Raw genomic sequence first — 19,242 nt, 5'->3', positions numbered from 1 at the left:
ATCCAATGGACACAGAACATGTGGAAACATTATATGTCCATAAAAGCAGAATGGGGGAGATAGAAAGTTATTATACTAAAGTTCGACTATCATGAAAAGGATATTGGATCTACCATGTCAAATCAATTAGAGGGGTAAGCTGAGTCAGAAATGCGCTGTGGTGGTGGCAGCAGCGGTGAACCTAATGCATCAAAAATATAGAACAAAATGAACCCAAAACTAAATAACATGTAGCATTTACTTGGCAGATACACAGCCAGAGTCTTTTGAGGCTATATTTTGGAATCATACATATTAATGAAACTCAATAACCTTCTATGTCTCCACTAAAGATAAAGTTAGTATAGCTGCCTAATAACCTATAGGCAGTTTTGTTCTTGGCCGATAAGGCCCTCTGCTGAACCACAGCACTGGAAAAATCTCCTTTCTTTGCAAAGCCACTTACAGCATAATAGTCGAGATTAACACAATATCAGTTCAAATATAGGAGGACATCTGGAGGAAATTAAATCATAACTGATAATCTGTCCATGAGCTATAGGGACTCAACTGCTGAGCTAACAAGGTTAAATCATTTTTAAAAAAATTACGTTCCTTAGTTTAAAAAAAATATATTGTAAATGTAACTGCTTACCCTGACAAGCAGAGTGATTGATAACCTTGATTACCCAAATTTGGATTATCCATTGACTTTCTATCATAATTTCAGTGTGTTAAAACAACAGCCAGCTGTAAAACAGCATGTGTTTAACCTTTATTAGGCCTCAGAGAATCATGCCTCTGCTGTGAGTGGGAATTTTTTTAATTAAGTGTAATAATACATGTCTGTAAAGCAGACGCCCACAGGGGTTTATCTGTGTGTGTGTGTGTGTGTGTGTGTGTGTGTGTGTGTGTGTGTGTGTGTGTGTGTGTGTGTGTGTGTGTGTGTGTGTGTGTGTGTGTGTGTGATTTCCGTTAAGGACAATATCAATCGTAACTGATTTATTTATTTATCCTGTCTTTTTTTAAGCTCCAAGCATTCAATGGTGATAATTTAATAGAGCTTTACATGAGCGGACATAGTCTGAAAGGTGAGAAACAGAGAATACCCAATTTATCTATTAGATAAACATCTAAGCAGCGTTAGAATGAGGAAATCCATTCTCTGATTAACAGCCTTTGGGATGTTACTGTTACAAGGCACAACCAAAAGACTGCACTGTTTTTCTAGTGTGTTTGATCTTATCAAATATGTGTGGCTCTCCAGACTTCAGTGGGAACTCACGCTGAGTGCAGTTATCATAACAAAGACCTATAAGGTGAGCTTAGGTGAGGGAGCACAAACAAAAAGAGAAGCAAAGCATTTGTTAACCATACAACCTCGGGGCATGCGGGGTTGCTTTAATAGCTGAGTAACTACAGACCCAAACACTGAGATGATGAACCATCATTTGCCACCTTCAGTAAGATTATTATTTAACCTGCAATACACTGTGCTCTTACTTCAATGTGTGTGTGTGTGTGTGTGTGTGTGTGTGTGTGTGTGTGTGTGTGTGTGTGTGTGTGTGTGTGTGTGTGTGTGTGTGTGTGTCTTTGGCGGATATCTGGTGTTATGACAATACACAGGAGCAGAATTATTGCTTCGCCAAAGAAAGTTTTACATCCAAAGCAAATTCAGTGCAATATAGATTCTTTTAATGATTAGCAATGACTAGTTTTACCCGTGTGATGTGGAAATTCATCATTCAATAGGCTTTTGTTTTAAAATCACAAAATATATAACACAAGCGAATCCTATCCATAATCTGCTCATTTTTGCACATCTTCAAGGATTACATATTCTGAGTTCAGTTTTATTTTCTAATGTACAGGGGAGAAAAGAATAAATATGTCAAACATATTCTGAAGCAGTAACCCAAGACACCATCAAGCCCTAGGGCTTTTTCTTAATTTCCCTGAAAATACATGCAGGATGAATTCAGTCGACTAGAAGGCCAAACAACCTTGTCTCTCTGGATAAGAAACACTCGGGTGACTTTTGCCATAATTAATATGATTTGCAAGAAGTATTTTGGTATGTCATTTTCTCTATCGCAGGGCCAGATTGAGCTTTAAAAAAACAGCAACTGATGTTTCTGCTTAAGACCAATAACAACCATAAGCCAGAGAACCGGAGTGTGATAACAGCCTTAAATGAATGAGTCTGTGATGAGTTACAGTGTTACGTTCTTAGGTGTAACTGTGTGATGGAAGAGAAAAAGAGAACAATGCTAAATCAATTTTAGTCCTAGTATTTCACATCCCCTTTACTGATTTATTAAAAGCAGATACAGAGCAGTCCCAGTACAGGGGGCTACAGAGCTTGAAAGAGTTCAATTATATGCATTTTCCATGTTTTTGTTTAAAAATCTTGGCGCTGACAACATTTCTATTGTCAGAAATTCATCTCATTATGTGTTGACACATTTCTTCTTCATTTATATATTTTACTGATGAATCACTTTACTTCTGAATCATACAGGAACTAAAGCGAAACACCAATCGTCATTAAATCCATGATTAGAATGAAGTTTATAATAGTTTTTATAAAGGAGCACTGATATGCTAGCAATTTAAAGTGTATTCTAACCATTAATGGCTGGAATTACCGCGCTGTTAAAACGTTTTAACTACATGTAAAGTTGTTCATTTATATAGATTAACACTGCTTTCACTAAACATGCAAGCATAAATTCCGCCACAAGAGGGCCCATTGTACGTCGGCACATCCTGCAGGCCAGTGTGTGTGTGCTATCATGTGTAAAGATACAGCCTGAAGACAGAAGCTTGTCCTAACATGTAACACATAGTTTCTGTGTGGAAAGGTCATGAAATCTTCTTCATCTATGTTGGCAGGGAATTCCTTTAAGATGACTCTACTGACTCTGAAACGTTTCAAGTATACTTTAACTCCATATTCAGAGATCCATACTATGGATGGGGATGCAAAACTTTTAAGGACAGACATAACACATTTGTGCATTATACCAGTGGTCTGACTTTATTTAAATTAAATAATTTCATAATTTCTCATTAAATAAAATAATGATGATAATATTTCTCCACACAAACCAAATAGGGTGTAAATGTATGTAAGTTGAGTAGATACTCCTTGTATTACTAGGGCGGACAAAAGTTTAAAACTGGAATATGAGTCATTATGCTTGCAATAAAAAGAACCATTTCCATGAGAGTCTCCTGGAAATGGTTATTAATATCAAACATGATAATGAAAAAGAACATTCACGAATCTCTAAACCGGCTGCTGGTATGTAACCCATGTGGTGCTCTCTGAGCTAAAACTTGCACAACAGCGGATCAGCGCCGGGCTGAAGGTGTCACCGCTGATCATCCTGCTTGGCGCTGTCCACTGCCTGTGGTGCTGAAGTGTAGAGGAATCAACACATGGTGCCCTTTACTGACACCGCGGGCACTAAATTCTAATTATACGGTTAAATAGGCCTGTTAGATCCAACTTATACACGTGATTCACGCTTGAGACAAATCTGCCAGGTGACAGAGACCAATGGAGAAATCAATTTGACAATGTCTATCGATTTATTAGTATTAGTATTATTATTAGATATATATTTTCGCTTAACAGTTAGTTCCGGTGTTGAGATCACGGCGATGCTCAGAAAGGAACGCGATTTCAACACAACCAGAAATATTATTTATTCCACTTCACACTGCCTTCCTGCAGTCCTCCACTTCAGGAGGTCCTCATGGCGAAATGTGAGACTCGGTGTACTGACAGTGTTGTTAAATAAAGCAGTTAATGCGGTCCAATAATGGAGAACATGGCGGAGGCGCTCAGTGCAGGAGGCATCCATGGGGAGGAAAGCGAGTGCAAAATATGCTACAACTACTTCGATTTGGAGCGCCACAGTCCCAAACTGCTGAGCTGCTCCCACACCTTCTGCCTGGAATGCCTCGAAACGTTGCACTTCCGGGAGGGTCGGGGCTGGAGAATCGTTTGTCCCGTGTGTCGCCACCGAACTCCTTTACCGGAACGTCGGGTTCGCAACCTCCCCGACAACACAGCTCTCACCGAGGAGCTCTCGCACAAAAAGCGGGAGCCCGAGGACTCATTAAACGCGGAAAGGCTGCCGGGTCTGCCCGCTTCTCTTGCGACCTCCACGGAGACCGGCCACAGCGGATGGGAGGCGTGCAAACACGTTGCATTCAAGACCAGTTGCGTGTGCGCCATCTTCTCCTTCCTCTCCACGCTGCTGCTCCTGTTTCTGGGCCTCGTCTTTGTGCATAACCTCAGCCACATCAGGTCGCTCGTCCCTGTCTGCTTGTCTGTTGCCAGCATTCTTGCCCTGTTCTCGCTCATCCTGACTTGGTTAGCCTGCATGCTTTATCAGCCTGAAACCGAGGCAAGCGACTCAGTTTATCTCAATATCACGTGATCACCCGGATACACCAACGAAACCCAGCCTGTTGAGAACTATTCAAAGGGAAATGGTTATCATTTTATTTTTTCAGAGTGATTATAAATCCCGTATGGCACTTTAGTAAAAGGTATGTTTGTGGATAATTGTAATAACATCAGTAAACGGTGCACAAACTATGTTTGAACTTGTGCAGACTCTTTGCCACACTGTCATGCTTTACTGGGACACTTTACCTAAACAGAGCCATTAATAATAACTTAAAATTTAAAGCAGGCTTTAGCTTAGCGTCCCAAGGTGCATTGAAACAGCTGTATGAGTAAAGCTAATGGGACATGACAGAATTATTCCTATCTTCTGTGCCCGTTTACCTTAAAACTACCTCTGTGTGATTACACTGACTCCCCATGGTGGGCCGGGGCAGCAGCAGCAGGGGATCCCAGGTCAGTCACCCTGAGGGGACATGGGCCTTAACAAGATGAGAAAAATAACTTTGGGGTTGGGGGCCTAAATAAGTAGTTTTTTGAAGTGATGACATAATGGAAGTGCAGGCTGTCTTAAATAACCTGATGGGGGTTCAGTTATCTTTATCAAATCATTAAAATCATGCTTAGATGGCTTTTAGAGCAAGTGTTTTATTGGATTTTTGTGGATTTGTTGCATGTATTTGCTGTGTCTCATCATCATAAGAACAGCAGCACTTTCAGTGCACTGGGTTTGGGTTATTAAATCCATCCTGATCAAGGAGATGACTCCATTTGGTTTGTGGTATTTGCTGAATCCCAGTAACACAGTAGGCATTTATATCCACTTAGTGTTGTTTTAAGAGGCGACACTGGTCTCTGGAGTTAAAATCCATCTCTTTCAGGTCTCTCAAAGGAACTCCTTCATTTGGTCATCCGGTCAGTGAGTAATGCCACTTAAGTGCCACCATGACAAAAGCCTGAGGAGGAAAAAAAAAAGAGGGATAGCAGGCTTCCACTGGGAGCCATAGGCAACAGTGTGTCTGGGGCAGAGGGCTTCATTTCATGGGGACTGTGGGGCTTAAAGTTAAAGATTACTTTGAAATCTGCATCCCCTGCCATCAAACTCTCCCACCATCTCCCACCCTCCCTCCAGCCATCACTCCCACTCCCGAAAAATAAAAAGCTGTTGCTACAGAGCAGGGGATGAGTCGAGAGCAGATCCTCTTTGATGACAGAGAAGGATCCTTTTGTTCTCTAATCCCTACACAGCACACACACACACACACACACACACACTCCCACCCTCCTCTTCCTTATACGTCCAACTAGATATCAGAGATTTTCATAATCAGATGGGGGGGGTCAAACATTATTAGTTTACCAGTTTTACCTTTAATTGACATTGACATTGACAGTGGAACATCTCTAACAAAAAGGAACAGGTTTTGAGGTCATCACTCTCTCCACAATTTTGCTCAGTGGGTTTTGGTGTATTTCTCCAAACGTTTTAAATTTTGCAGCCTTGAAGCTCTCCCAAATCTCCCCAGAAATACATGCAGCACAACACTACAGTTAACCTGCAAAAGGTTGTAACTCACTCACAAATGCTCAGGTGTCAAAAAAGAGAATACGTACACAATGCTGCATAGGATTCAGCAGATTTTGACATGGATCATACAGCATGTGACCTTGCAACTGAGAAATCAAACACATGTATAGCCAATAAGTGTTCAAATTGTAAGCAGTTGTGCTTTTTCTTTTAACTTAACCCTTTGTTGACTATGATCTATACATGCTAAAGACCTAATTTGTAATTTTGGCTGTAAAATGAAAAGGGAAATAATTGAGATTTTTCAGAAACCATTTGAATTTTGTCTCTAACTCAAACGTTAACTGAGTTATGGTCATGGTCAAGAATGCCTGTAAAATAGGCCCACTGGCAGGCCTGTGGTAAATAAAGGGTTAACATTCTGAAATCTTTGTAAATGAGAAGTGCTCTTTCTGATGTGCACAAGTAACAGAAAGTTGAGAAGAATTTAAAATACTTCGATTTGAAGTTGAGCAACTCAGAATAACTAAAGTAGCAGGTAATCACGTTGTAATCACACTGGCGGGAAAGAATCACATTTTAAATAACACAGTAGGTGAATCTCCGGGGAACAGTGATTAGACGCCGTGGACACTCAAAAGAGACAGACAGTTGCATGATACATTTTCTCTCTTCCTGTATCGTTTTAAGTGTGTGCAGAGTGTGTCTCTGTGTCATTATCACATTGGACACACATATTTCACAGAGCAGATGAAAGTGATGTGTGTACTTGCAGCATCTGCACCCTGACGGTCCGTGTCCCGCCGTGACCTCAAAGACACAGCCCGAGGAGTGAGATTATCACCCTTCTGTGTGCAGTTTGCCTCATCATGTGACCACAAGCTTGTGTGAGTCCAAGTCTGTGTGTAAGTGGTGGAGAAAGTGTGGCTTTGTGTGCACATGTGTCAGAAAATGGCAGTAAAAACATATGGCCCAACAAGCATGCAAAAACTCTAAAGAACAGTGAGAAGAAATCGATGTCCAGGGTCAAAGTGTCGCACGCAGCTCATCTAACCATTTCACTTTCATCGTGTTCCTTTTTAGCAGTCACAGGAGATGTTTCTCTCCTATCTGTCCTCTGCCTCTGTCTCACATGCAGCATTTTGGGATAACGTCTAAGTCAAGTTGAAACAGGAGAGCAATGTGTGGGCCTCACGTAAGAGATGCAACTCCCTCTGGTGTGTAAACATGAGATTGCAGACAAGTTTCTTTTTATAAAATTACATAAAAATATTTAAATATATATGAATTGATTTTTTTTAAAGACACTTAAAAGTCAACCAATGTTGGTGATTATTGTATTTACATGTCTGCCTGTTAGAATAAACCCAACACACACATATTTATGTTTATTATGTGTGTGAAACACAGGAATGAACCACATTATCAAGTCATGTGATCTTTTTAGCAGCAGCTGTTTTTTATTATTCTGATAAGTGAATTCGCAAACTATCCATTAACTGTTTCCCCCAAAAACAGATTTTACATGAATATCAGTGACCACCACAGGCCAGGCTGAACTGATTGCAACAGTAGCACCATTAATTATCAATACATTATTGTAGAAAGCTCTATTAAGAGTGCTGGCTGTCTCTCACATGATACAGGTACATGGAAATAAACCTTTTATAAAGATGAATTTAGTTTGGAGAGGCTGATATGGAACAAGCTTTATCCTAACTTTAATCACTCACTGCAGCTTCATCATCTTCCTCATATTTCTACTCTCTCATTTCTATCCTGTCACACACACTATTGAGAGGAAATAGACCAGAAAAGAACCACGAGTACAACGTTAGCCAGATAGTTTGGAGGAATAGAAACTCCAAAAAAACAATTATGGAGAAGTATGAAACAACAGTTCAGACGCTTCTTTCGTCTTCTTAATTCAGGAAATATATTGTGGCAAAAGTGTGCTATTTTCAAGGATTCAGAACTCTTAAATAAAACTGTGCAACAATCACATGCAGTTAGATATTTGAATTAAATACTTGGGGGGAAACTGACATATCTGGTAGGGTACTGAAATTTTAATAGACTGTGATGTGAGTTAGATTACTCACTAAGTGCTCCTTAGTCTGGTGCTTGAACGCACAGCATCGTGGTTTTAATTCATATACGTTTCAGTGTATCATTTTGATGGTCTGGGATATGTATTAGAATGAAATACAGTCAATCAAAGCTGATAAGGAGGTAGTCAATCTTTACATTCCTAGGTTTTAATAAGCTGTCGACAAAAAGAGGAAGGTAAGGAGTTTCGGTGGTTTTGGTAACCGTTCTTGCTCAAGACAACCTAGCGTCTTACACTTATTGCGGTATGTATAGCTTGTTTTCCCTTCGTCTCGTTTCCCTTCGCCCATTTGACAGCTGTCTGTCTCTTCTTTGGCAGATCGCCGACTTGCTTATCAAACACAATAATATGTGACTTGCGGTCACTTAAAGGCCCACTAAACCTATCGCCTCACGGGCGGCCACACTCTGTGTCTACTGCTGTAGGACCGCGTAGACGGCTGTGACCGATAATAACCTCTCTGACGTCTCTGTTGGCCCAAGCACGCGCCACCTCCAGTCTTCCAATCGCAGGCGGAGAAGCGTCGTGACGTCACTTTATATCTTCCGGGCTGGCAGCAGTGGCCCGGTGATGCTCTGATTTACAATTTGACTTAATTTTATATTGGTTTTTAAGCGGACCAACGGTTGTAATTTAGGGACAAGCACGCTGAGTTAGCAGACGATGTCTTCATCCTTCTCAGAGCTGTGGTTGCAGAGGCTAATCTAGCTGATCCGGTGCTTCAGAGACTGAAAGCGCAGCTGCCGAGGAAAGAGGTGAGAATGTGTTGCGGCGTGAGCGCTCTGCAGATGTTGAGGAGAGATGGTCTTATTTTCAGCGACCGGTTTGCTAATCAACGTGGCACGTACCCTTTAATTCTCCTTAGACGTCCATACCGGGCCACGCTTATATGCTGCTTTTTAAATTAATTTCGGTGAATGTCCACCGGGAAAACCGGCTTCACTAAAGGCACCAGTAGTAGTAGCGGCGGTGGAGGCTAGCTATAGCTAAATGCTAGCGCGTCTTTGAGCCGCTAATCTGGATGCTACTTCGCTAGCATCGCAGCATGTGACCTTCTGTGTGTCATCCAGCGGTAGTGTTGCTCAAAAATTATTTTATGTGTGCCGGTTTTATTCAACGATGTTGATACAGAATACTGTTAAGGATCCAAACCAACGCACCGACACCGCACTGTATGTCATGCTTCTCATCTGACTGCTTCAGTCTGAATTACATGATAATTACTAGGTTAAACGCTACACTCGTCACCAGATTAAATCCAGAGTGGGAGTTGCTGAGTTTATACTACTGTCCCGATGCTGATTAACATACTGCCACTATTGCTATCATATTTAGTGTTAAAACAAACAATACTTTAAAATTAAAGTGGCAGCAAGGTGCTGTGTTTGTTAAATTGCGTTACTAAAACAAGCACGAGGTTTTGTGTAGTCTCTGTTGGCTGGCATTAACAAATAAGGTCTAATTTCTGATCAAAAAGTTATTCATTGCAGCTGTGTGTTAAGGGATTGCAGGTTTTTCCCACTGAGACATATTTTTTTCATGCATTATATTGTTGAACTAGTGAGCAGGAGAGGGTGTGTCTCTGTCATTCAAATCCAACAATGGCTGGACCTGTAATACGTGTTGGAGCTGGAAGGACTTCTCAGTGTACTTTGCCCAGATAATGGATGACTTTTATCGGTTGGTTGTGGTATCTGGGTTGCTGTACAACAGGTGAGACATGTTTGTAGCAGGAGCGATTTGAGTTTGGACCTGATTGAAGTAACAGTTAGGATTGTCTTTTCCCCCCAGTAAATATACAGGTACAAAGTGGGGCTGATGCACACACTTGCAGAATGCTTGTCATTTATTTCTTTAGCTTTAACTGTTTATATTTCCCTTTATTTATTTTGTATGTGTTATTTATATCCAGTTTCATTGTACTTGTACAATGAAAATAAAGAGATTCAGATTCTTAAAACCTATGCAGTTATCTAACCTACAGCTACCTGGGATTGTAACTACATGTCGCTTCATCACAGCCTCACAGTTGCAGACTCTGGCTATGGCTCGGGCCACTTGCTCAGTCTGCATAGTAGGCTCTACTCAGATTCAGCACAGAAGTCTTCCAATTCAGCTTCAGGGTGCAACTGTGGAGAGGCTTTCTGAGGACCTTTTCCTCTTGTCTTGTAGCTTCTGTTTGCACATGGTCAGCCCACCTCTTAAATAAATGCTGAAGCGAAAAGATTCTTCTTAGTCATTTTAGAGTTATGTGAGGGTCTGCAAACATCTCTGCATTAAGCTGCAGAATGAGTCACTGCCTGTCACCAACTCTCATGTGGTCTGGCTGTGTGGCAGCAGGGCTACTCTGCAAATTACCCTTTGGCTTTAAGTATATGCTACAAATAGCCAAGCTCTCATTCTGCAGTTGGTTTTTGTTGTACAGCCAAACGACTTGGAGAAGTACAAAAGTACAGTGCATGTTATGATCCAGTTGGAAACAAGTGGTTGAGTACACTGGACGCAGTCAGAAATAAAGAAAATTAGAGAGGCATTGTTCTCTGGCTTAAATGCAGCCACTGCTTGATTTTGCCCTCAGCGATTGTGAGGTTAACTGTTGTCATTTCCAGCAATACCAAAGCTTGTTTGGCCTGGTTTATCTATATCTTTATGTAAGACTTCAGCTGTAGCTATCATCTCTATAAGTGTATCTAACGGTGTTCTACAAAATATTGAAAAATGACAAGATGAAAGGAAAGAAATGAGGGCTGTTTCTGTATTGTTTCCAGATCACAAAGTGTTGCCCTCACAATACTAATTTAGCAATTAATGAAATGGGGAAATTAAGCAGTTTCACACATGAGGCAGTCAGTTGTCTTTAAGCTAAGGAGTTAATTACAAGTCCATATCAGCTCTGTTAATAAATCTTTAATTAATAGCTATCTTATAACTGAGCACCATGTTTCCTCTCTAAACAGACCTGCTGGTGAGGTGAATAGTGCTGACTGAAAGTGATACTAAGAATAGGAAGAGATGGCCTTCATGCAAGCAAAGATTATTTTACCAGGAAGCAGTTCCTTGCTATCAAAATGTGCTGATACGTCTTTATTCCAGACTATGTTCCTAAAGTTACATGTGGTGTGTGTGTGTGTGTGTGTCTGTCTCGCAGGTCTAGGTGATTTCCTGTGCAGAAAGAAAAAGCACAAAAGAACTCACAGCCTTCAGCCTCAGCAGCAAGTTGAGGTACTTTCAGGGCAGGTCCAAGTTTTATACATTTCCAGCGCTTACTTCATCTTCAGAGATGAAGTTGAAGGAGGATATGAACCCCCTGCTGCTGCAGGTTTTCCGTTCAGTGGTCTGGGTCTATTCTGTCATCACCTTCATACCCTGGTACTTCTTCTCTGGAGCTGGCAACAACTTGGAACGAGCCCGCAGGATCAAGGCACGCTCGGTTAGCGGGCACCCAGCAGGGCCTTACAGAGCAGTCTACAGCCAAAAGGAGCTAGTTGCGTGGCTCCATCCTGGCGTGGACACCCTGGACAAAATGTTTGAATACGCTGCCAAAAGGTTTCCTAAGAGAGACTGTCTGGGAACCAGGGAGGTGCTCAGTGAGGAGGATGAGCGCCAACCAAACGGCAAGATCTTTAAAAAGGTGAGACATGCTACCCTTATAATTTGTTTAATTAGTTTTATTTAGTTCATGTGAAAATTGAGGTTTGAGTCATGTCAAGATGAAGATCCCCTCATTTCATTTAACTTTAGAAATGTAACACCAGGCGACTCGGTCAGATAACGGGAAGTTTGTTTATAAGAGTGCAGTCAGCTGCTGTGCACAGTGTGATGAATGTGGGTGGAAGTGCAGCAAATTTTCTGCTCCTATGTCTCTGGGCCCAATTAACACCTGCAAAGCAACAGACCCGTAGATGGCACTAGCGGACTGTAAATAATGTGTTATGCTGCCATCAGGAGACACTATCATGTTCGGCTTTTTCAGTATTGCATATAAGAGCAATATCTGCAGCCTCTCATGTGGGTTCAGTGATACCATTTCGTTATTCCTTCTAATAAAAAGCAGCGCCGATCCTACAAATGTGGATATTATGGTTCCGTTTATTCATTTCATATTCTTCCAATTGAATGAAACCGTTCCCGGCCCTGTAGAAAATATGCACCACCATCATTTTTCTTTTAATGTTTGGTGTAGTATGAGGACAAAAATGCTGAAGACTGCATGGTTTCTGCGTGTTCGTTGCAGGTAATTCTCGGGAACTATGACTGGCTGTCGTATGAGGAAGCCTACCAGGCAGCAAAGTGTTTTGGCAGTGGTTTGGCAGCTCTCAATCAGAAGCCTCACTGTAACATCGCCATCTTCTGTGAGACCAGAGCGGAGTGGATTGTCACAGCACAAGCCTGCTTCATGTACAATTTCCCACGTGAGTGGCAGAAGGACAAATGTGTATTATTATTATTATTATTATTATTATTAATAATAATAATAATAATAATAATAATAATAATAATAATAATAATAAATATCAAAGACATCCAAGGCACTTTTCAATAAAATATACATTCTCTTTATTTTGCTCTTTTTTGTTTATATTGTCTTAATGTAAAGCTCAGAGGATTCTTACTTTTAGGGACTAATTTCAATACAGATATTTAATGAGTAAAAAATATTTGATATAATTGTTGATAAGAGTTATGAAAAAAGGGGTAGTCATTGTGCCATTGTTTAGAAACTTTCCAGCAATATTTTTCAGACTAGTGAGCATCTTACTATGAAGGTACCATTTGACTGTATCGTAGTCAGCTGTGACGCTACTTCCCACAGACAGTGCTGCGGGTATTGTAGGCAGTAGAGTCAGAGCCTATTTGTTCAATAAAAGGATTTGTATCATTTCAAAATTATCCCAAGCCTATTTTAATGGCACTGTGTTACAGTGGTTAGCAATGTCTCCTCACAACATGAGGGTTCCTGGTTTGAACCTGCCACACAGCTGGGGCCTTTCTGGGAGTTTCCATGTTCTCCCAGTAACTGCACAGGTTCTCTCCAGGTACTTCCCACAGTCCAAAGGTGTCTTTGTTGGTTAATGTTGTGATTCTAAATTGCCCGCCTCTTACATAATGAGAGCTAGGATAGGCTTCAGCCCCGCAATGACCCTGAACTGGAGAAAAGGTTATGAAAATGGACGTATAGAAAAGTTTCTCCTATCAGGCAGCATATAAGCTGATACCATTATATCTTGTTTTGACTGTGTAACTAAAACGGATGTAATTGAATTTGACAGTTGTGACCTTGTACGCCACTCTCGGACCCGTGGCCATTGCACATGGGCTGAATGAGACCGAAGTCACGCACATCATCACAAGCAAAGACCTGCTGCAGAGCCGTCTCAAGGTAACTGCTTACCTTCTTACACTTATCACATGTACGCTGTTTAACAAAGTCAACCAGCAGCTGCTGGTTTGTTGTGTGCAACATTAGAGTGTGATAACAAGTGTAGCTTAATGACGGTTTCCTCCTCCCTCCCACCTGCATCTATCTCTGTGCCATAGGCCATTCTGTGTGACGTGCCGAGGCTGCAGTATATCATCGTAGTGGACAGTAAACCCACAAGCTGGCCAGACATTCCTAAAGGCATCATGGTCTACAACATGGACACAGTGAAGGAGATGGGATCCAGGCCTGACAATAGTGAGTGTTTGAGCAGGGTGATTGAAAAGTTTTCTAATTTGGTCTGGAAAGTGGAAGTGCTCTGATGGAGGCTTAACACAAAGCCAGCACCCTAATGTGTAATTGGAGTGATGTGCTCTGCGTGACGGAAGGAGGTCAAATCACCACTTACAAAACACACAATGCCATCACAAAGCCTCTTCTCTCTGTCCACCATAGTTGCAGTAGACCGCAGAAAGCCAGAGACCTCAGACATCGCAGTTATCATGTACACCAGCGGCTCCACAGGCATCCCCAAGGGTGTCATGATCTCCCATGGCAACCTCATTGCTGGCATCACAGGCATGGCGGAGCGAATCCCTAACCTCAAGTATGTCAATATCCGATTTCTCGCTGTTCTCTGACATTTTCTCGCTGAGTTTTGCCACGTTCTGGTGCACAGAGTTTCCACTGTCACTTCGTTCTCTGCCAACGTGTGTGGTGATTGTCACTTACACAGAGACAGTTTTGTTGTTTATATCTCAATTTTATGTCAGTATCTAGAGGTAATTAATGAGATCACCTGTGTGCTCGCAGTGAGACGGACACCTATATCGGCTACCTGCCGTTAGCCCACGTTTTGGAGCTCAGCGCGGAACTGGTGTCCATCTCTCACGGGTGTCGCATCGGCTACTCCTCTCCTCAGACTCTAGCAGACCAGGTCAGTGGGGAAACGGGCAGCAGCATCTTTTGGTCAGCGTTTCTTGTCTCTCTAACTGTACACTGCAAATTCACAATCCATTAAAGATTTAAAGAGGTTGCCTTTTGTTTTATTTCACAGTCCACCAAGATCAAGAAGGGCAGTAAAGGTGATACCAGTGTGCTTAAACCCACTCTTATGGCTGCTGTACCAGTAAGTCTGCATTTATCGCAGTACACCTAACACAGTCACACCAGATAAAAGTACTGGGGGCTTTTAAAATGCCAGAAATGTCTACTGAGAGTTCATCTGCTTGGTGTGCAGGAGATCATGGATCGGATTTACAAAAATGTAATGACCAAAGTGGAGGAGATGAGCAAATTCCAGAGGACGCTGTTTGTGCTGGCTTACAACTACAAGATGGAGCAGATCTCCAAGGGCTACAGCACACCTCTCTGTGACCGGTAATACCCATGCACATGACGTAACCCTGAAACAGGACCTTTTATGCTTTTCTGTTTGAATCTGTACGATGAGAGGGTACGTGCAGTGGTGCTGATATCAGGCACACAGTTTAGGTTGTGAGCGACGAAGCCCCGCCCACCTGCTGTTCAGACATTCTGTATTAATGACAGTTGACGCTTGCTTTCTGAGTTATACACAAGCAAACATTTATGTCTGCTCCTTCTTGGCTAATCATAACAAAAGAGCTATTTCTCTGGATCCTGTGTGAGTATTTGGGTAGTATTGACTCTCGTATTGTGCGTGCACACAACATTTTTTAGTACGAATCAATATCTGTTTGCTATGGGGCTTTATGGCTAACTTTTCAAAGCTCTTTTAGTTTCTGGAGTTGCTGTCTGAGTCTCCTCCACTTGCAGTCGTCATCATCACCCTGCTCTGTTTTCTTGTCTTTTTCCTCAGTCTGGTGTTCAAACGTGTGCGTGCGCTCTTGGGAGGGAAAACACGGGTGCTGCTGTCTGGCGGAGCTCCCCTCTCGGCTGCTACACAGAGATTCATGAACATCTGTATGTGCTGCCCTGTGGGGCAAGGCTATGGTCTGACGGAGACTTGTGGAGCTGGCACCATCAGTGAATGTAAGCAAATGTGAAAGAGTAGATGTGTTTTTGCTGTTAGGAGAAACGATTATAAAAAGAACTTAGAAATGACAAGCAAAGTTAATATAAGTCCTTATTTGTATTTTCAGTTTGGGACTACAGCACAGGGCGGGTTGGTGCTCCACTGGTTTGTTCAGAGATCACGCTGAAGGACTGGGAAGAGGGTGAGTACAGAGCTAGAAAATCCGTCCTTAGTTCATTAAAAAAAAAACAAAACTTTAAGTTGCTTAATAATCAAAAAATCCGGATCTTTTTTAGGTGGTTACTACAGCACAGACAAGCCCAACCCAAGAGGGGAAATTCTGATTGGTGGGCCCAATGTCACAATGGGTTACTACAAAAGCAAAGGCAAGATCCAAGACGACTTCTTTGTGGACAAGAACGGCCAGAGATGGTTCTGCACTGGAGACATTGGAGAATTCCACCCCGACGGATGCCTCAAGATCATCGGTAAGAAATGCAAAAATGAGTTAGACTGCATGTGATACAAGAGGTAACATCAGTCGGGATTCTAATAATTCTTCTTTTCTCACAGACCGTAAGAAAGATCTGGTGAAACTACAGGCAGGCGAATATGTCTCTCTAGGAAAAGTGGAGGCTGTTCTGAAGAACTGCCCACTCATAGACAATATTTGTGCCTATGCCAACAGGTAAAGCCCCGCAGACTTTCTGGATCTGTTTATTTCATTGTTGCTGCCTAATCTGTAATCTAATCTTTTTTGTTGTTGTTTAGTGACCAGTCATATGTGATCAGCTTTGTGGTGCCTAACCACAAGCAGCTAATGGCCCTGGCTGAGCAGATGCAAATAAAGGACTCGTGGGAAGAACTCTGCAACAACTCCCAGATGGAGGAGGTGGTCCTCCGCATCATCACTGAGGCTGCTATCACAGGTAGAGGGAAAAAGTCTTATCTCCCAAGTACAGTATCATTAACAAAACTCAAGTGAGACATCTGAATAGTTTGTTCAGATTTGGTGAGATAGCATCCCGTCCCCTGTGTCAGACTTTGCACTAAGATGACACTTTATCTGTCAGGCTGACTTGTGATTGTGCTCTCTCACATCCAGCAAAATTGGAGCGATTTGAGATTCCCAAGAAGATCCGGCTGAGCGCTGAGCCCTGGACCCCAGAGACGGGCTTGGTCACTGACGCATTCAAACTAAAACGTAAGGAGCTAAAGACACACTACCAGGAAGATATCGAGAGGATGTACGGAGGAAAATAACACGAGACGCACTCCCAGCAACCAGTAAACACATCCACATATATACCTGAAAACACTCACACAGTTCTCAATACTACTTCCAAGACTACTTTCTGAGGAGTTACATTTAAGTTACCAGTAACACATAAATACACACACACACACACCCACAGGGACCCATGCACCTCCTTCCCGGCTTCCCTGCAACCAGCTTCGATCAAAGCAGGATGGAGGCGGGGGGGGCGACTCTCGAATCCAGCTTAATGGTTTTTGTCAAAACCTAAGAGGCTGAACAGACAGCTGAGCCAGCCAGATGTGTGCAATGCACCAACCACTCCCTTTCAAGGAATTCAGGTCTTTAAGTTGCTGTGATGACCAAGACAGCGAATGAAGTCAGACCTTTGCATGACTCAAAGTGAAACAAATGTCAAGCTTGATGCAGCTGAACCCATGTCAGCGACCACACTCTGTTTGCTTCTCCTCCCGCTGCCCTGCTTGCTGGAGTATGCCGCGTGGGGGCCATGAAGAGCGCACCCCTGGCAGAGACATGGTGGGGAGGTAGCATGAGCCCAACAGAGGGGACACCTCCTGGGCTCAAAGTAACATTCAGGTCTGCGGGGATCTCTGTGGTCTTTATTTTATTTTATTTTTTAAATCCGCATTTCAACATTTCCTTCATGTTTGGTTTGTTAGCTTTTAAACCCATCTGATCAGTTTTCTGTGTAAGGAATGGGTGTTCCAAAGCCATGAGAGATTTGAGCATTAGGATGTCTTCAAATACATTTTCATACTTTTACTTTATGGTGGTATTATTTGGTAGGGGGTGGGGGTTCTTTTCCTTTTTTATTATTTGTTTTGTTCATGCTACCTGTACTTTAATGGTCTTTGTTTACAAGCTTTTTCATTTCTTCTTTTGTATCTTTTTTCCTTTATTAGCCCGCGTCATAAGGTCTGTACATTTAAATTCTGACTTACTGACCTGACCTAGTTATAAATGATGGAGTCGTATCCCTTCTGCTGTTCCCTGCCTACACAAGATTGTCAAACATTAGGACCAATTGGGAGTGTTTTTGTTTTTCCTTTCAGTTTTTTTTCTGTGGTTTATTGACATACAGTAGCCATGCCACATGTTCCTCCAGTCACGACCAATGCACCAAACGGATGGTTTCAAGGGAACTTAGTTGCTTACCACAGGAAGAATAGTTACACTAGTTAGCCTTTCATAGACTGCTGTCCCAGTTACTTTGTGGTGCAACTGTACATGTTTTTACCATAGGTCTGTTTACTGTTACTTTAACCTTTTTACCGTACGTATAAAAATGAAATGCAAAGTGAATGTGCAATATTTATACTCAAATATTAAAAGTATCTAAGAAGGAAGACGGAAAAAAAAAAGCGCACAGGCAGCGGCCCTTTCGCGGCATGTTAACATTTAGGCCTCAACTTCAGTGCATAATGGAAGGCCTGTAGGACTGTAGAAATGTGGGCGATGGTAGAGAGACACTGATAGAGAAGTGTAGATGTAGCTCCTTTTGAACGTACTGTGCTGCAAATGTAATGTTTTTAATAAGACTGTAAAGTTAAAAAAAAAGTTATATCTGGCGTTGTAGAAAATTGCATGATGTAAAGTGCACATGTACCAAAGCACATCAGTATGAGAGAATCACACTCCATTCAAACAACTGAAGAAATAATTTATTGACCCACTCCTTTTTAAAAAAAAAAAAAAAAAAAAAAAAGTTGGGAGTGTATGCATAGCTGAAGCTCAATTCACATTTCTGTATCTTGAAATTGGTTTATCTGTATAATATTTGTGCAGTGTATATAAAAGGGTCTCCAGTGCTACAGACACCTGACATTTATTTGAAATGTTGTAAAAAAACATGCATTAATTAATGTAGGTTTATGGATTTGGTGCTGGTGGTTGATATACTCTGAATGGCAATAGTGTAAAGTGACTTTTACAAGCTTTGTTATTTCCTTCTTCCCTGTTCTTCGATTTCTTTTATTTTGTTGTAAGGTTTACATCTTTCTTGCAGCCGCCTTTTTCTGAATGCAAACCCTGCTTTGCTTGTAACAAAGATGACATTAATAAAGGGTACAGTAGGGTCCTCCTAATGGCAATGTCATCAGATTTCATAAATAAGGATCGTATTTAGCTTTGACCAAACTATCGCGATAAAGTTGGGGGGGGACCCGTGCCTCCCTTTGTGTGTGCTGTTTGCTGCTTTTTCTCTGCCTGGCTCGAGGCGGCTGGTTGCCTTCTGACACACACGAGCTATCTTCAGGGGTCTTTAGAATGTGAAGCACTCCACACATTGTTGGGTTTTTTTGGGGGTTTTTTTTCTTGATGACGCACGTCATCTCATACCAACAAGCATTATCTGAACTAACAAGGCAAAGACTGAGGGGTGGTGCAGAGATCAATTTCACCATTCCTGTTATTTTCTCTTTCTTTGTAAATATCAGGGAGGTGGGGGTGGGTGGGGCAGGTCTCACAGATCAAAGTTCATTAAAAGTACCAATAACTGTACATGTGTAAAGC

The 19,242-nt window shown here is 41.9% G+C and overlaps 2 protein-coding genes across 3 annotated transcripts; both read left to right on the top strand.

The window, feature by feature from the left end:
- The first annotated feature begins 3,017 nt into the window (after window positions 1-3,017).
- On the top strand, window positions 3,018-4,839 carry LOC308412653 (RING finger protein 228-like). Its single transcript, XM_080907169.1, has one exon. The coding sequence runs from the start codon at window positions 3,810-3,812 to the stop codon at window positions 4,431-4,433; it is 624 nt and encodes a 207-aa protein (XP_080763295.1). The 5' UTR covers window positions 3,018-3,809; the 3' UTR covers window positions 4,434-4,839.
- A 3,731-nt stretch (window positions 4,840-8,570) lies between these two features.
- Window positions 8,571-18,146, top strand: acsl3b (acyl-CoA synthetase long chain family member 3b). 2 transcript variants are annotated; one of them, XM_080907754.1, is made up of 15 exons: window positions 8,571-8,795; window positions 11,189-11,671; window positions 12,275-12,452; window positions 13,311-13,420; window positions 13,579-13,717; window positions 13,916-14,066; window positions 14,273-14,396; window positions 14,517-14,588; window positions 14,700-14,839; window positions 15,300-15,472; window positions 15,583-15,657; window positions 15,752-15,943; window positions 16,029-16,143; window positions 16,227-16,384; window positions 16,561-18,146. In XM_080907754.1, exons 2-15 carry the CDS (start codon window positions 11,321-11,323, stop codon window positions 16,716-16,718), a joined length of 2,136 nt encoding a protein of 711 aa, XP_080763880.1. In that variant the 5' UTR covers window positions 8,571-8,795; window positions 11,189-11,320; the 3' UTR covers window positions 16,719-18,146. The 2 variants fall into 2 exon arrangements, with proteins under 2 accessions (XP_080763880.1, XP_080763881.1); XM_080907755.1 differs by lacking the exon at window positions 8,571-8,795 and adding an exon at window positions 9,522-9,753.
- Window positions 18,147-19,242: the final 1,096 nt, after the last annotated feature.

The sequence above is a fragment of the Rhamphochromis sp. 'chilingali' genome, assembly GCF_963969265.1.
Source record: "Rhamphochromis sp. 'chilingali' genome assembly, chromosome: 16".
NCBI lineage: Eukaryota > Metazoa > Chordata > Actinopteri > Cichliformes > Cichlidae > Rhamphochromis > Rhamphochromis sp. 'chilingali'.
Note: the sequence above shows the minus strand (reverse complement) of the source record. Positions and strands in the feature narration are given on the sequence as shown.